Source organism: Astatotilapia calliptera, chromosome 14, assembly GCF_900246225.1.
Source record: "Astatotilapia calliptera chromosome 14, fAstCal1.2, whole genome shotgun sequence".
Lineage (NCBI taxonomy): Eukaryota > Metazoa > Chordata > Actinopteri > Cichliformes > Cichlidae > Astatotilapia > Astatotilapia calliptera.
In genome coordinates, this window is record NC_039315.1 from 39,169,410 (window position 1) to 39,187,537 (window position 18,128).

At 40.0% G+C, this 18,128-nt stretch overlaps 1 protein-coding gene across 1 annotated transcript; it reads right to left on the minus strand.

Annotated features, from left to right (window-relative positions):
- Positions 1-394: 394 nt before the first annotated feature.
- Positions 395-17,904, minus strand: akap1b (A kinase (PRKA) anchor protein 1b). The gene is made up of 11 exons (XM_026192307.1): positions 17,751-17,904; positions 9,340-10,937; positions 8,861-8,982; positions 7,741-7,867; positions 7,448-7,575; positions 4,905-5,082; positions 4,330-4,480; positions 1,714-1,781; positions 1,472-1,545; positions 1,302-1,367; positions 395-710 (listed from the first exon to the last, which is right to left on the minus strand). The coding sequence occupies exons 2-11, from the start codon at positions 10,910-10,912 to the stop codon at positions 648-650; spliced, it is 2,550 nt and encodes an 849-aa protein (XP_026048092.1). The 5' UTR covers positions 10,913-10,937; positions 17,751-17,904; the 3' UTR covers positions 395-647.
- Positions 17,905-18,128: the final 224 nt, after the last annotated feature.

Sequence of the window (18,128 nt, forward strand, 5' to 3'; positions counted from 1 at the left end):
AACAAAAAAAACAACAAAAAAATCCTGCCAACATGTAGAGCAATCATTCAGCCACATTTTGTATGGTAGGTCATTTATGGTCATTATTTGGTATTGCAAATCAGCTTCATGGAGAAAAACAAAGCAAAAAGCAACAAGGTAGTTCTTCTGTCCTTGCTAAAGGAGACCAGAGAGAAGTCCGAGCTCTGAGGCCGCAGGGCCGGGTAGATTAGCTCAGTGCTCCCACAGGGAACACTGTCTGACCATCTCTACACTTTGCAGTGCTGTAAGCTTTGTGTCCCCCACTTTCACTCCAGGCAACAAGCCAGGCAGCTTTGAAATGCACTAACCTACAGATGACTACATTAGACTGATGCAGGTACCTGTCCTTTCACTCGATCCACTGTCAGTGTGCAAAAGTTTTTTTTGTTTTTTTAAAAGACAAATTCCTTTCTCCTATTTTAACGCAAGAACAAAAATGGAAGGCTGTCATATTAAAGTAGCGTTATGTTCTTGTTCATCATGTCCATGATACCTGCAAACAATGCATTTCTTTTTAAAGGAGGGGAAGGAGGAGAAGGGGCAATAGCATGAGAGGAGGGAATTTTTGTTTTTTAGTTTTTTTAGGTCAAGTGAACTGTTTGATGAAGTTGAGAGACCATGCAAGTTCAAAATCCATCCACCCAAACACCCAGGCCCCTCTCTGCCAGTGTACGGTTCACAGATATAACCTGCAAAAAGAAGACCAACAGTCAGTGAATCACTACAGTTAAAACCAATTCAGGATGCCTTATGCATTTATGTGTGTATATTGTGTAATATCAGTAATCATCTCTCTCTCTATTCTCTTCTACGTTGTCAGTGTTCTGATGGATTATCAGATGATTTAAAGAAAGTGTGTTTGAGACCAGTCGTTTAAAGAGATCCCAGCCTTTACTCTCTGGGGTCTTTCTAGCTGGGAACAACTCAAAAAAAATCAAATACATGAAAAAAAAAAAAAAAAAAAAAAAGGATAATTGTGCTTGCTGCCTGAGGTTTTGGGCATCAATTAAATAAGCATCATTGTCACCAATTAAAAAAAACAAATTAAAAAAAAACTACTTTACACTTAATTTAACTTTAAATCAAGTTTTCATTTTAAAAAAGTGGCATCATAGCAGTGCATATTTGACTATCCCAGACTATGCTGGGGAAAGAGGGGAAGAAACAAAATGATCAGTGACTTGCGTCTTAAAGGAATAGGATTAGAATCATTAATTAAGATATTAGAGGTACAGAGGTAACATGAAAACAGTGGCAAGGATCCAAGACTTATGTCATACCTCATCTCCAACCATGTTCCACAGGTGGACCAGCGGGAGGCCTGTGTTGTTATCATAGCTGGAGACCTTCAGCAAAAAAACAAAACAAAAAAAACCCCAAAACAAACACGCAACTTAGTAATGCCCAACTTTTCTACATTGCAAAAAGTCACTGAGAATGGTGGTCTCACCTGCGCAAGCAATGAGACTCCTCTGGTCATTTCCTCCAGCTCTGATGTGGCCTCAGCTGAAAAACGATCCTCTCCTGATCACAGACAATTTAAACACATTTCAGAACAACACAGCAGGTATCCTTCCAGCAAAAGAGTATCTGCAGGTTTCATAAGGCAAAGTTTATACTTTGTTTTAACAAATTGCCACTGACATTAGGTAGGTACACCACTATCTCCCCAAAGACTTTTCCAAACTGTACCTGGTAGTGGTGCAATGTTGTCGAGTAATACTTCAGCACCTTGAAATGGTAGTGTCACAAAGTCAGACCTGGAAAATAACAATGAGCAGACTTGGACTAGTGTATATACACACTTTGCACTTTAATAAATATATTTTTTTCGACTGCGCTAAATGATAACGTGACCTTTAACACTAGCTACACTGACTGTTTAACTTATAAAATTATTCTCAATATACTTATTTTGTCAACTACAACACACAAAACAAATTCTGCTGATAATCTTCTTGAATTTGCCTAAAAAGATTTTTTCCCACTAGCAGACCTTTTCTCAAACAGCTAGAGAAATCTGTAGGAACTCCTTGTATATCCAACCACAGCAAACAGTCTAACTACAGACTGACTGATTCGGACGACAAACATTTGGTTTGGCAGATTTTTCTCACTCTGTCGCACACACGCACGTCATGTATTATTCAGTTATGCTTTGCTCAACTTTGGTCATATCAGTTGTGTTACTGAGCAATTCTGCTTCAGTAAGAAATCCATGCTTTAGCTACATTGTAACCACAACCTGCTCTGAAATTCTACACCACAACCTATCATGCAACCTGATGTGCATTTCTTAACTACACATTGGTCAGCAGCATTGAGGCAATCTGCTCCATACCCCAGAAGCTTATTATGCATTTCTGGTTACTTTCAGTTTTTGATAGTTCATTTATATCGCTTTTCTACTCTGAGCACTAAAAGCACTTTACACAACTTGCCTCATTCACCCAGTCACACAAGCACTTTTTTTCTTTCTAAGCTTTTAGTGCTTTCTATCCAACATTCACACGCTTTCATATTCTGATGGATGCATCAGAGAGCAACTTGGGATTAGTATCTTGCCCAAAACTATTTGGCATGCAAACTGGACCACCAACCTTGACCAGGTGGCCTAGTAGCCACCCCCAAATATTACAAATAATAAATTAATGTCTCCATAAGCTGCTCCATGAACCACCACTTTATCATGGTGGAGGGGTTTGTGTTCTAGTGATCCCAGAAGCTATGCTGCCAGGGGCAAGTTGCCCCCTGTTACTGTTTCCCCATGGCAAATTAGTCCTGAGTGGAGGGTCAGACAAAGTGATTCAGATAACCCATATGCAACACAAATTAGGGTCCAGTGTCCCTGCACTGAAACCAGGTCTGTATCCTCTCAACGACATTCAAGGGTGCATAGGCGTTTGCCCACCCAGTCTAGATGAGTTTTGTTAACCTGGAAATGGGATTTGACTGCATCCCTCGGGGTTTCAATGGCAAAAAGCTCTCAAGGCCGGAGGATTTCATCTTCATGTTTTGCACATAATGTGGTTCTGTTGGCTTCACATCACCTCCAAGCCCTAAACCATGGCTCACAGGCAGAAAAGGGCAAAGACTGGAAAAGTGCCCCATACGGGCCAGGGATGAGTTACTTGGAATCCTCCAAGGAGGGGATAGTATCTATGGGTCTTGCTGACACTTGCAAGGAGAGGGGAACATTTCCTTTAACGAGTGACCGGGCTCTCCCTTGGAGATCGAGTGAGGAACTCTTTCATTCAAGAGGGGCAAAGTAGAGCTGCTGAAAGGACACTGAAATGAGCCAGTTGAGGTGGTTCAGGCATCTGACTAGCATGCCTGCTGGATACCTCCTAAGTGGGGTATTCTGGGTATGTTCTACTGGAAGGATTTCCTGGGGCAGACCCAATACTCACTGGAGAGATAAGATCCCTTAGCTGGCTTGGGAACATCTGTGTCTGACAATACAAGCTAGAAGAAGAGGTCGGGGTGAAGGAAGTCTGGGCTTCTCTACGACCAAAATCCATAAATACACATAAAACACTGGGACACAACCACAAGGTAATTAGCAAATAATGCAGCACTGAGTAATGTTGTCCCATTCATGTAGATTCACTCGTAGGTTTTACTACAGAAGTCTAACTCAGGCCTTAGAACCTGTTGCCAACAGAAGTAGAATACCCTCTGGTGGATAAACTCTACAACATCAACAACCATAATCTTTTGTGCACCTTTATTTATTTGCCATTATAAATGTGGATATATACATACAACTAATGCCAAATGGGCTAACCTTACCTTTCAAAAAACTCCATAATTTCAGGTTAGGGCATTAGAAAGTTCAAGAACTGAGTGTGCCCCACAGCAAAAAGTTTTGATGTGGGAGAGTGGGTCATCTACTAATCAGAACATTGGCATTTTGATTCCCAGCTTCTCTAGTCTGCATGTTGGGATAACTTTCTGCAGCAACTTTACCTTGCAGGAGATTAGTTAGTTTCTCGCTGACTTTGGCATTAACACTTCTTAATTATGAATCAAATAAAAAGGTATTACAAATACCAGAATCACACAACAACTAAACTGTCTGATCAGCAAATGCTTTGTTTGGGGATGGGAGGTAATCTACTGGCTGTTCCAGTCTGCATGCGTAATATCTACCAAGTTGCTCTTGAGGAGCATGAATGTTAGATAGAAAGCACTTAAGCACAGGAAAAAAAGTGCTTGTGTTAGTGAGGCACGTTTTATAAAGCAAACACTCTAAATGACGCCATCTTAGAATACAAGTTTTAATACGGTGAGATCTCTTATAATAACCTTATTTGCCGTAGTGAGTCAATCTTAACTCTGTCATAGCCTCCATAGTCAACGTATCTGATCTCCACTTCATTCGATTCTTTGTAGAAGGTGATGACCTGAGCTCTCCACCAGGCTCCTTCAACTGCAGGAGCTGCACAGATCACACCAACTGGATAACAGAAAAGAGACAAAAAACAAAAACAGAATAAAAGCTAAAAGTAGCTGAATGACCTTTACTAAATTAGCTTGTTGTTAAGAAGTTCTGGAAAAAAACAAAAACAAATCACTGCATGTGACAATTAGCTTATTTCAGCCATGTATCAAACTGGGTTACTTTCATGTAGAAAAAGAATAAACAAAAGCACAGGGACCTTGTTCGTTTACTAAAAATGTATTTGCAATTTAAAAAAACTAAACAAAACTTGCTTAACTAGAAAGCTGAGCTAAGTGAACTACAGCTTCACCGATGCAGTGAAGATTATTTTAAATTAACCATAAACTAAATGTCAAAGTTTCATTAAAACAACCTATAGTTGCGCATGTTTACTAAAATTTTACACATTTAGCAGTATCCACAGTACAACTAAGCTTACTTTCAGCAGGTGAGGGCAAGGCAGGGGTGCCTGGCTGTGAGTAGCAAAGGAACATCTGCTGGTCAAGGCTTCGCAAGGCATGGTACGTGGGGTGGGTGTGTTGCTGGACAAAGACGTGACCAGCTGACACGATGTTCACCACTATCACTTCAACTGTGACTCCACTTGGAAGGAGAAGCTGAGAAGACAAATATCAAACAAATGTTGGTCATGCATAAAACTACAAACAACTCTCTCAAACCTTAAAATAAATTAATGCAGTCTCATTTATACTTTATATCAGCATACCCAAATAATTCATCACTCCAAGGACTTAAAACACTTTAGCTTTACTACTTTAACGCTAAAAATGTATGATGAAGAATAAGTATGATGTTTCTAGTCCTTGTAATACATCTGAATCAAAATATTCTTATTAATGTTCACAACTGGTTTATACTCAAGTTAAAATTAACAAAATATTTCTTCAAGTCACTTTGTGTTAAATGAAAAGAACAGCATGATGCAGAGCTTCACACCGAGGTTTGCTTCCATACCGTTTCTTCATCTACTATGCTTTCTAAATAATACCAATTCACCTGAATCCTTAATAGTGACCAATGAAGAAAACACACACACACACACACACACACACACACACACAGGTTCCCAAACTTTTTTTTTTTTTTGCTAGGCCCCCCTTTGTTTTACAAGAAAGAAAAAAAAAAGTCCCCCCCCCCCCGCGCACGCACAAACACATCCTCCAACCACACACACCCATATTTTGCTCCATTGCGGTTTATGTCACACCTCAAACATTTGGTAAACAATTAAGCAAATACAAGTAATCTGCAATAAATTACAAGTAGTAATAAAATAAACTACTAACTCTTTTACACTACATCCACACCTACACGGGCATTTTTGAAAACACAGCTGTTTCGTCCACACGTGTGGACGAGGAATACAGAGTTCGTCACGCAATGTCAAAGGTATGTGTCTTTTTTCACGTCACGCCGTGGCCACGTTATTGTTTACATGAGATGAATTGCAGAATGGCAGATAGAGACAAAATACTGTTAATCTGAATATCTGCTGTTTTACACGCTTACATACACACACACACGTAGTTACTGTCCCTCCATTTACAAAGGCAGAGGCGTCACCGTGTGATTATTTTACGTGTAGTTGTTTTTTCCTGTGTAATAATATTCAACATTGCTGTCAATGCATTTTTCAAAAAATATCTCTCTGTGCAAAACGGGTTCAAAAACATAAACAGCTGTGGGATCCTGTTTGTCTGTGATTTGAACCGGGGGAACAAATCGTGGCAGGATCAGCCTGATATTATTTTTATCCCACTGTAACTTTACTGTATAAAGAGCTAACATCTCCAAAATGTCAGGAGTAGTTAGTTATTATAAAAAGTGTTTGTGAACTAAAAATCAAGAATGTGGGATACTGTTTGTCCGTGATTTGAAGAGCCCAGCGCTGCTCCCAACAAAGGGAAACCCAATTCTGAAGGGGAGACCTACCTCGGCACTTGTGCAGGTGAAACCAAAGGGAAGATTTGCTTCACCATATTTTCTAGTCTTTGGCTTAGAATGAAGTTGGTTTGGAAACCTATTCAGCGATGCTTCATCTCCTGCTTTGCGTTTCTGTGGGCGCCCCGTGCTAGCAGTGTCCAAGAGTGTTTTTTTGTGTTTGTTTTTTGCCTTTTCATACTGCGCACCCCCTGCAATGGCTCTGCGCCCTCCCTAGGGGGCGGGCCCCAGACTTTGGGAAGCTCTGTCATAGTCCATTATTACTCAAACAGACAATCACTGTGGTCGTCTTCCATAAACAGTTTTTGAAGAACTGTACAGTTACACCAACATATTTATAACAGAGGGACAGACAGGGTATAAATCAGCACGATAAGCAGGTGAGGTAATGTTAATGGAAAACCCAGGACTAAATTTGTAAACATTTTTTCTTAGGCAAAATGAAAGAACCCACAGAACTATTAAAACAAATGATGGAACATGTCCCTGCTAACTAACATTTATGAACTGATGCATTCATACACGTCTTCATGACTCAATTTCTCAAGTCTAAAGACTGAGCTGTGTGTAAAATGGGAAAGCAGTTTCAATGTTGTACAAATGTATTCATTTTCTGTAAATGATAATGCAAAAGGAGAATATAAAATATCTCTCTTTAACTTACAATAATCATAGTAAAAATACTGGCAGCCGCCAGTGCTACCCCTCAGCTTCCTGGTAGACATGCCTACGGTATCAGTGTCAAAATCCTATGTTGCCTTGTTCGAGGTTTCACATTCACAAGAGTTTCAGAGTTTGACCTTAGGCCTTGAGGTCAGGGTCACAGATTCAAAATTATACAAGACTTTTAGTAGATACACCTATGGTATCAGTTTGAAGCTCCTACATCGCCTCGTTATCGCATTCACAAACTTGGGTGTCTTTTCCACATGCTTGCTCAACGGAGTGACAATATCCCATCCGCCTTACAGTGGAGGGGTAAAAAAAAAAAGTATCATTAACACAAGTATTTTTCCTCACCCATGAAGTCATGGGAAGAGATGGTAATGTAAGTGGAGGTGGTGGTGCAGCATATAGATTGTTGAGGTCCAGGTCTTTAAATTTCTTCCCAATCAACGACAGGGCTTTGTCGACCTGCTGCTGTGTCCCTAGAAAAAGATCACGCAAGGTCAAATTTTACCACTAGTCCAAACGAACAAGTAAGAAACAGGAGTTTAAAATGCTTGCGCTTTTCTCCTATGGTCAAAATCACATTTGTTCACAAATCTCTAAAGAAGATGGAAAGATGTGGGGACAAACCCCTCAGTACTCACCTTCTATGTGACAAATCTGGAACTCCTGTGTATAAGGCAAGGTAGAAATGTAGATCTTTGCTCCAGAGTTCTGCTTTAGGAAACTCACATATCGACCTTGCTTTCCAATAAGCCTCCCTACAAGATGCTGGTACAACAGGACAGGTAGAACAGACAATGCTGAGTAAACAGGACAGTTCCTTTAAACCGTTTAAATGAACATTTAATCAAACCCACTAACATGCTGCCTACCAAGTTATGACAAAATATTTTAAATACGCAATATAGACAACTGCTCAGCTTTGAAAACGCATGTCACAAAGCCCAGTTTGTTTGCTAATGTTAATGTCAGAGGATATTCAGAATTCTAATGTGATTGTAACCAATAAAAAAAAAAAAAAAAAGTTTTTTCCCCTTTACTTACGGTCCTGAGTGGTCCAACATTCTATTCAACCCAGTTGGCAGCCAGTTGTTGGGAAGATTTGTTTCAGTTACTGGTAATTCCATAATAAGCAATTTTTTTGTACAGTAATTTTACTATACCCAATTTTACTTTACCCATGTAAAAGTTTACCTTAATAAAATTACAGTACCTCAAAGTAGATAGGCATTGGCCAAATTTGGTGCTCGTCCAGTGACCCTGATTTTTACAGCTATTCTTTCATTACATCTTCAATACAGGAGCGAACCACCAACTCCAAGTGTCACACAGTTATGTCAAAAGCTTGCTATACTTCTACTTCAAAACAAAAGTATTTTTATTTCTTTATATTTATATTTTTTAATAAAATATTTCAAAAATATTCTTGATGCTGATGAGAAGAATCGCCAATATGGACAGGCATTTACACTCATTCAGACAGGATTTTATTCTATATGCAATAAAAAGTCATCTACCTCACATGTGCCCAATTAACCAAACAAGAATGTCTTGCAAAATCCACTAATCAGGGTCATATTTAAGTTGCTTTCTTATGAATGCATTACAATTATGAAAAGTAAATTTGCCTAGTTGTAGAATCATGATAGCATTCCTGCATACAATACATTAACATTTTAATTGAGTAGTGTGAGGTGTACAGCGTTGAAATCATGGATAAAATATATGGTTTTGTATTTCACATGAATTGTCTTTACTCACCTTTGGTACCTCAATCTCCCAGATGATCAGCCCAGTGCTTGAGGCAGCATGGTTGCCCTTACTCTCTAGGGCACCCATAGTGCATCCGCTATCCACAGAGTCCATACTGTTTACATCAGAACCTGGCAATGGAAACAATCAATCTCAGCATGACAGCATCTGAATTTTCAGATTCCCGGCATCATCAGTTTTGATCTTGTCACTGTCCTAATTTACATGTTTGTTAACAGGCATCACATTCTTGGGCACTTTTTGACCCACTGCTCGATAACCGGGAATACACTGCAAAAAAAAAAAAAAGGCCAAATGAGCCTCTATATGTTCCGAGTTATGAGTTTGTGTAACAAATTACTACTAATACTGCATCTGCTGATGTACACCACATTTCTTAACTCACTGTTATCATTCTTCAAATAAAAAATAAAATAAAAATTAGCTATCATGACAAACATATAAAAGTCAGTGAGAGAGAATCTCACCTCCAGATTGATCCGTCTCTACTTCACATGTCCCATGAGCTCCATTCCTTACACCTACTGCATTTAGCCCCTTTATCTCACACGCTGCATCCAAAGAGTCTTCTTCAGTTGCAGACAAAACTAAGCCCTCTGTCAAACTCTCAGCCTGCACCTGGCCCTGTGCCGCTTCTCCTGCAGAGAGGTCTGTAAGCTGGATCACATCACTTTGGTTGTCAAACAAGCTGCTTTGAAGATCCTCGCTGCTAATGCCATCCTCAGAGTGGCAGGTGCTGCAGGCCGAGTCCTCAGCCAGCGGAGCAGCCTCGTCACCTTTTAGTTTAATGTTCAACACAGGTGAGGTTTGTGCTTCTTGGGGCAGCTGTGTTGACCAGTGGCTGCTGTGAACAGCATTTTTCTGATGATTTATGTGACTGACATCAACAGATTTCCATACTGGAGATGAGGAGCAGCCATTAGGCACTGCTTGCGCTTCTTTTTCTGTTGCCTCTCTACAATCACAGCCTACCTGAGAAGGGCTTGTCGAGAGATGATGGTGTTTCTGTGTTGCTATGATTGGCTCGAGCTCGGGGTATAGTCCACCACTACTGCAGTTAGGCAGACTTTTGTCCACAACCTGGCAACTTGTGACACTAAGGACTTCCTGGGTGGCAGCTGAGATGACCTTAGTTATAAGTCGAGCAGCAAGATCCTCAAGATCATGCTCCTCTCCAGGGCTACCGTGTACCAATATGTCCTCTGGTGTTACTGCTGTTGTGTTCTGGACAATACTTAGGGATGTAGAGGCCAGGACTGGGTCAGTTGGTGTGCTGGACAGAATGTGTTGGTGAAAATCCGGCACTGGTGGAGGTGTATCCAGAGAGTCTGCTTCTGATGGGTCCACCCTCTCTACATTGGATGCATGCTCATCCCAACCAATCATTTCATCTTGTGTATTATTAGTGCTGTGGTTCTTTGCAACTTCCCCCTCCGGGTCTGGTCTCTCTGCACCAGAAAGCAGCGATGTTGTGGGAAAGGAGCTGGTGACTTTGGTAGACTGATAGGAAAATGTGGCTCTTTCTAGATCAGATACTGGATTTTTCACTAGGTTGAGCTCTGTTCCCAAGGCAAGTGACAAGCTCCTCTCTGGGTCTTTACGGTCTTTTGATGATACCTGCAAGCTGTCATCTTTATCAAGTGATGGCAGTGCTGACTGTGGAGGCCTATGGACTCCTTGTTTCATTCTCTCAGAATTACATGAAAACTTTTCAGAACTTTGTGCCAGTGACGGTGATGCTTCAGTGTGCTGGAAATGGATCTGTGAAATGTTTTCATGTTGTGTTCTCTGGTTACTGGCATTTGGAGGTCTGTGAATGGGGCTGTCTGTGTCATTTGTGGGGGATACAGTGTCTTTCTCCACCAAACCATTGCTACCATCTGCTGAAGATGTTTTAAGGTCCGTAGTGGTTGGAGTTCCCTCAGTCCTGTCATGGTTGATGAGCCGCTCTCTCTTTCGTGAGATGTACCACCACCATCCAATCAGTGCGAGTACTCCGGGCAGTGTATAGGGTACAACAGAGCGAAACCTCAGTGGCATTTCCTCAAGACACTAGCAGCTACACCTGAAAGCCACAACAGCACACAAACATTTGTATGAGGAACATTTCAAGCTAAATGCAACTTCTTACGGATGTGTGAAAACCATGCTTATTGACTACAGGCTGATTTAGAAATGAATTCTAGTCAGAAATTAAATTCTAGAATTCCTGACATTAAGAGAGTTGCTTGAACACAAGTGGTAAATTTGATGTCAACCTTGAAATGTATTTTGATTCACCAATTACATTCCTGTTTGATGTTCAACTTCTATTCATCTAAATAACCTCTTGGATGTTCCAAGAGAAGAAAAGGGTACAAGGTCTTTGTCAGGGGAGGTATAGCATGTGTATTATAGTAATTTTATTGGTACTACAGCCACACTTTATAGCTATGAATAAATGGCTATGAGGTCTAAAGAGAGATGCAAATGATGCCATGCTTAAAAACAAAAACCCAAGCATAAGCTTTAGGAAGTATAGTTTTAACAAGCTCTGGATAACTGCAGCTGTTCTGTTATCCTGCACAGCTGTTACAGTTTCATCCGACAGCTTTGGATGTTTGCAAACTACGCAGTCAATCATTGCATTATGTAACTAAGCAGTGGATGCAAGTGGCATTTGCAGGTGAGTTTAGCTTTCTGCTCCTTGTAGATGACATCATTATTTTCCTCCTGTGGCATAAACTGAAATCTGTGGAGTATAGTGCAAGTGGAGCCGATTAGCGTTGACTAACAATTCCAAGGAATTGAACTACTGAGAAACAGATTAGACTCCCCTTCCTATTCAGAGCTCAGATGTGATAAATTGTCACATTAGAAAAGAAGACAAGTGTTGAGCTATAAAACATTACTCACAGGTTTACAAGAGTACTCATTTTCTGCCAGTATTTCGCTCTTGTGACAAACTACCCGTCTCAGTTATACCCTGCCTCTGGCTCCACAGCAGCCAGGATTGCTTCAGTCCTCATGTGACAAATGGACAGAGGTCTTGTCATGTTTGCAACAATATTGCATTTTGTTCCATTTTTAATGGTCTGTGCTGTAGATGAGAGAAAGACTGGAGCAGCCTCCTAGCAGATAATATGAATTTCAAAATCTATGTCATCTTGTTCTCAAATGATCACATTAACAAGATTTGGCTTTATGCTTGCATTCCATCATGGACCGGCCACTCAATCTCAATTTGTAAATAAGGTTGATCTGGTTCCTTTTCCCTGCCCATTATTCCTCAAGTGAACCTCCAGTGCAAGTGGAATTCTTGCTTTTTGTGTTTGTTTGTTTGTTTGTCTTTTTAAAATGCTGTGCCGAACTGCAACTGCTAAATGTGAATGAGGAATTCTATTGTCCCATTACTGATGTTTCATTTAAATCTTTACAAAACAGCAAAGACCAGGCCCAGAGGGCATCCCACACATGCTTTATAAAACAATTTGGAAGAAACCATTTCTACTTGGAATACTAAAAAAAAAAAAAACCCCTCCCAACCCTGCCCAGGCTTGTTTTTCAAAGTACCAGATTCATTATTATGCACATTGGCTTGTTAAATGTCTTCAAACTTCTGTCAGTTACTGTCCAGACACAGAAGCAGTTTTACCCTCAAGCAGCACTCCAAGAGTGGAAACGTCCACCTGGGTGTTATTTACTTTTAGGGAATAGTATTGTATTTTGTTTTAGTTTAATACATTTTTTTCTTCTTCTTAGACATTTTGTGTGCAATAATATAATTTAAAAAAAATAACAGAATAAAATCCAGGTAACATGACTTTGATTACACAGAAATTTTGAAGGAGTAGGTAATGGATAATAGGAAGGGGTGAGAATTGCTAAGAATTTAGTTTATTCTGGTAGATTCTGATTCTCTCATCTATATCACTCATTGATTCCTTAACTGGGATCTCATCTTCTTTGCTTTGACAGTGACCACCATTGCTAAGCAGCATATCAACAACATTACATTCCTGCAAATAAATTGCACCAGTTAACAGTATAAACCTAGGCTAGGCTAATTACACCAGCACAAATCCCTGTTATGAACACACATTTATGACCCTTCTCTAACATTTAAGTATGAAAATGAAGCCGACAGCACAAAGCAAAGTTAAAAACCGGCACAAAAACACTTTAAAGCAATCATCACAGTGATTCTACTGTAGAAAGATGAAAAGGTAGAAATGGAGATCACCGTTTTCCTACTCTGACAGGCAAACTTGAGTCAGCTGATTGTAGTGCAAGTAAAAATGGAACCAATAAACGGGATCGACAGGAAAACAGACTAACAAGTCTATGGAACTGGACTACTGAGAACCAGTTCTCGATTCCATCCCCAATAATAGATATTGATTTGTAAACTCGCCACAACTTGACTCGGATCAACTGGTTTTCCATTGGGTCTTGAAGTTTGGACCCGGAAACTGCTAATAACGTCAAACTCCACTTCTGGTCACAAAGTCAAACAAACACTGTAGCATCACAGAGTTACAAACTGTCTCAATTCTTTCATCTTTAATAAAATGATCAGTGTTAAGTTTAATTTATGAAGTTTAATGGAGTCTGAAGTTAGCAGTAAGTTAGCTCGCTAGTTTCTATCTAAAGCAGGGGTGTCAAACTCAAATACACAGTGGGCCAAAATTCAAAACTGGAACAAGGTCGTGGGCTAACATTGATGTTTATTGAAGAAGAAGAAAAAAAAAAAAAACCTTCCTCCAGATTTAAGAATGAATCTCTTCTTATGGACTCAAACAAGTTTTGCTGAAAAACTGAATATGGAACAAGCAAAGCTTAATACTAAACAATATACATATTAGCTGTATAATAACAGTAGGCCAGCTCTAATAATAATTTGGTATGGCTTCGCGGGCCAAATGTCATTAGGCTGCAGGCCAAAATTGGCCCCGCGGGCCAGAGTTTGACACCTATGATCTAAAGATTATATACCATGTTCTGACTGAGGGATTTCTGAAAAATTAAACTATTATTTCTGTCATTTATGTTGAAAAACTAAACAGTAGTGAGGTTTGTAGTGTTACTGAAGTCAACTACCTAGCATACAATGATGTGCTACGTGGTTGCTAGGTACGCAGCTATGGTTAACATAATATAAACACAGTGAAGCTGGAGGATGACTGCTAACTTTTTTCACTCCATAAAAGTTAACATGACCATTCCCAATGGTTAGGGACAAATGCAATCGCAGGATGCAGTAAACGGGTCAAACTTTAGTCAGATGAACAACTGAGAATCCAACCACAATATGATGTTAGTCATTAATATACTGCTGCATGGGCAAAGGTTTTTAAATGTGCTGCCGATTCAAAGTGGTAATAAAAACTAGCAGCAACCCAAGCGCATTGCTGCCCCAGACAGGTCAGGAGTGCAAATTGAACATCATTTTTTCTGTTTAAATTTAAACCTGCCGTGGTGGCTTGTCTATTGCTCAAATTTACAAGCCACTTCATAAATTTACCTGCATTTGCCCAGTGGTGGGTGTTAATTTCCACCCCTGAATACAATGCATTTTTGGGGTCAATCTTTAAAAAAAAAGAAAAGAGAAAAGGCAGATGTGAAATATAAAAATGAGATCAGAGGTCAAACGTGTTGGATCAAAACTATGTGATATTTAGAATCACTATTTACCAGTATAATTTTTTAAATCTTGCCAATACAAACACAGAAGTAGAATTTTAAGCATAGTTTTAAAGATGAAGCATTTTATGAAAGGTTGACATAATGAAAATTTGACCTTATTTGACCTTGAAGAAGCAGTCAAAGGTCCAAAGTAACATATTTGGAAACTTCATGTTTTCGAGGTGTCCCTTTCTGCAAAGATTTCAGTCAGAACTCTCATACCTTGTTCAATGTAACTGAAAGGGATAATGCTCCGAGTGTTGATAGCTTTGTTTTGGATGCAGGGTTTTTGACTAACTCTGTCCTTTTAAAAAGAACTTAATGGCATTCACAGCTTGGCCAGAAAGCTAATGCTGATAAAGTGGCAATCCTCAGCATCACCTACCTACTTATACAAGGTGGAATAGGGGGTCCTTTATTTTATTAAATTTCAGGTTAAAAGTGCAAATCACTCAAATCATTACCAAGACTGCCTATGGATATAGACAATGGAATGGAGCAAACGTTAGCCACCTCTGCTACCTGGATACATGCATGGAACTTGCATGAAACCCAGTAACAAGGTGGGTTGCACAGTATACAGGAACATGTGTGCAGAGTGTGGCCTGGAAGTCCCAAGATCAAAATGGAATATGCCCCTCAGGGTGGTTGAAAATGACCAAGCTAAAATCCTGTGGGATTTCTAGATACACACAGACAAACTGGCGATGGCTAACCAACCAGATATATTACTAGTGGACAAGCAGAGTAATAAAGCCATAGTAGTACATGTAGCTATACCAAATGAAAGCAAAAATCAAGAAAAAGAAATACGTAAAGCTTGAGAAATGCCAAGGGCTCAGAGGGGAGCTAGAGAATAAACGAAGGATAAAGGCAACAGTGGTCCCAGTGGCATTCAGAGCACTTACAGCAGTGACTCCCAAACTGGGCGAGCGGTTCCAGCAGGTCCCAGGAGTAACATTCAAGATCTGTCCAGAAAGGACCAGCAAAGATGCTACACATGAAGCTCCCAGGCTTTATGTGTAGCTTGTATGTGTTGCTGTTAAATCCAAGGGCAACTCACTCACCATATAAAGGTCACAACGGAAGCAACAAGCTGTCAAATGAAGAGCTGTCCTTACAAGTCAGACAAGTCTTTATTGGTTCCTTTCCTGGCCTTATAGTCAAGACTGTCTATAAACTGTAAAATCGTCTCTTACTGTGACCTTGGCTGTTCAAACAGGAATGATAAAACTATTTTACATGTTATAACCCTTACATCATGCCAGCACAGACAGATTGGTGTAAAATTATTATGTAGCCTCAAAAGACCTTCATGCCAACAAGTTCAGTGTCACTTAATTCCCACCTGTTTGCGTTTAAACTTTATTCTTCATGTCATACATTTTCCAATATCCCTTTAATCATCATCATGCCTGTTAAATGAACCTTGGGACTCACTGTCATCACTAAGAAAAATTAACAATGAACATGACAGTTTTTACATAAATGAAAACCAAATTATTTTATGTAAACAAACGTGAGTTACAAAGCGAATTACAGACAGATCTGGATATTAATACAGTAGGCTGTCAAGTCTTGCATGCCCTGTGGCCAAAAGTCAAGACCATACAGGAGCCATGCTGCTACCAACAACTTTAAACTTAGGTGGCGTTGATCGTTGCTACAGACACATACGAGTCCAGTTTACATGTGACCAAAGCCCCAGTGATGTACAGAAGGTGCGCCTCAACACCCCAGCTGTCTTTCAGCAACGACTCAACAAATGCTAAAAGCGTTCAGCTAGCTATGTCTTAATACTACAACTGGGGGACATTGTGTAGTTCCCAATAATGATAGTGGTGATGCTTTCTGTCCCACAAAAAATAATAATAATAATAAAAACAAAACAAAAGCGTGGCGTGTGGTCATTCACGCCATCGTCAAACACCGGCTAACACAATTAGCTAGCTAGGAAGTACAAAGGCCACAATGTGAACCTTCATATATAATTCTCGAAGTTTAACGTTACATGACTATATGGTAAGGAAAAATTAATTCGTTGTGATACCAAAATACCACTTTCATTTGTGACTCAAGCGATTCATTTTGTCTTTATAAGGTTATCCCTCTCAGTTCTTTGCATTAGCCAACTAAAACCTAAACAACCTTCGAAAGAAGCGCAAAAATATATGCTTAGACTCTCATAGGCAGGCAGCAATTTATAACAACTTTAGCTTACGATACGCTGACAGGTCCTTTTTAATGCCGAATTTTTCAGATTCTACAAAATATCCAACAGCGAAGTTGTGCCCCGTACTAAACTGAACAACCTGCAGCCAGTAAGATGTCAAATCCCATATAACAAATGCATATAGGGGAGTTTGGCACCGTCTGGGATGAAACCGTGTAGCAGAGATGGCTGTGACCTAATGCAAACACGAAATACAGCATGGCTGTTTAAGGAGGCCGCAGTGCAGGATACAAAGCATGAAGTTAGCTACCTAGCAACCACAGTGGCTTTGATGTTTATGAAAATTAACGCTAGCTAAACATGAAAAAATCTAAGCTAATGGCACGTTCCCTCCACTGTATTATTTTTAGACTATGTTGGTAGGTGGCTACATTATTAAAGCCACTTCAGAGTTTCATATCCCCGAATTACAGACGTACTGGGCCACAACATAAAGCTGTGTGATACATAGTCGTTAACTATACCCAACTGCACCAACGAGGGGGAATCTGTAATCGATGCAGGGGTAAAGGACATTTGAAGCCAAAGACTGTCAATGCCCCGCATGGGCCTTAGACCTTCATGCTAGCCTGCTAGCCGGCCTGGCGACAATGACTGCCAACTGTGGGCCAAAATGCATTTATTATTATCCGAGAAGCAATGCTCCTACGTTGGCACGTGCACGCTCAACAAAACGAAGCAAGTGCGGAAATTTAACTTCTACAACAGAAGCTACATGTGCTGTTCTGAATGGCAAGTTAGGAGGAGTTGCTTTGTAGGCTAGTTTTTCAATGACATGGGATCACATGGCGACACAATAAACATTTGACGACCCACAGAGAACAGTAGAAATGCCAGTGAATGTTTTTTTCCCCTGAAATATACTCACATAAATGTCAATGAAACTGAATCATGCAACCATGTACGCATTAAATAGAAAACTAAAAGCTAACAGTCTCTTTCAGTGTGCCACTTCCTTCACGGACTAATTATTTTACTTACAATGTTTTTGGGTCCTCGGTACCGCAACGATGATAGCAACACTAACAACGTGAGCTTTTTGAAACGTACACTAGTGGAAAGTCACACTCTCCTCCCCACGTGTTTGACAGACCAGTACCAGTCTTAAAAAAAAGAGAGAGGAAAAAAAACACGCAGACATAACAGCTGATCAATTCTCGCGATACTCTAAAGTTTAAGCCGCTTGGAGTCCTGCGTCAACTGAGAATGCAGTAAAGGTAAACGTTTCTTCTGTTAAGCTCACGCAGTCTCATAGGTAGATTTCACATCATCCTGGTCACTTTTACTATAAAAAAATAGGGGGGAAAAGAACATTCGAGTACAGATGGGACAAAGCACCGCGTTCATATAATTTTACTA

Coding starts and splice junctions, on each gene's coding strand:
- akap1b (XM_026192307.1), bottom strand. CDS start 10,912: ATGCCACTGAGGTTTCGCTCTGTTGTACCCTATACACTGCCCGGAGTA. Junction 1,546..1,713: donor CAACATTGCACCACTACCAG/GTACAGTTTGGA, acceptor GTCTGTGATCAG/GAGAGGATCGTTTTTCAGCT. Junction 711..1,301: donor GGAACATGGTTGGAGATGAG/GTATGACATAAG, acceptor TTCTTTTTGCAG/GTTATATCTGTGAACCGTAC.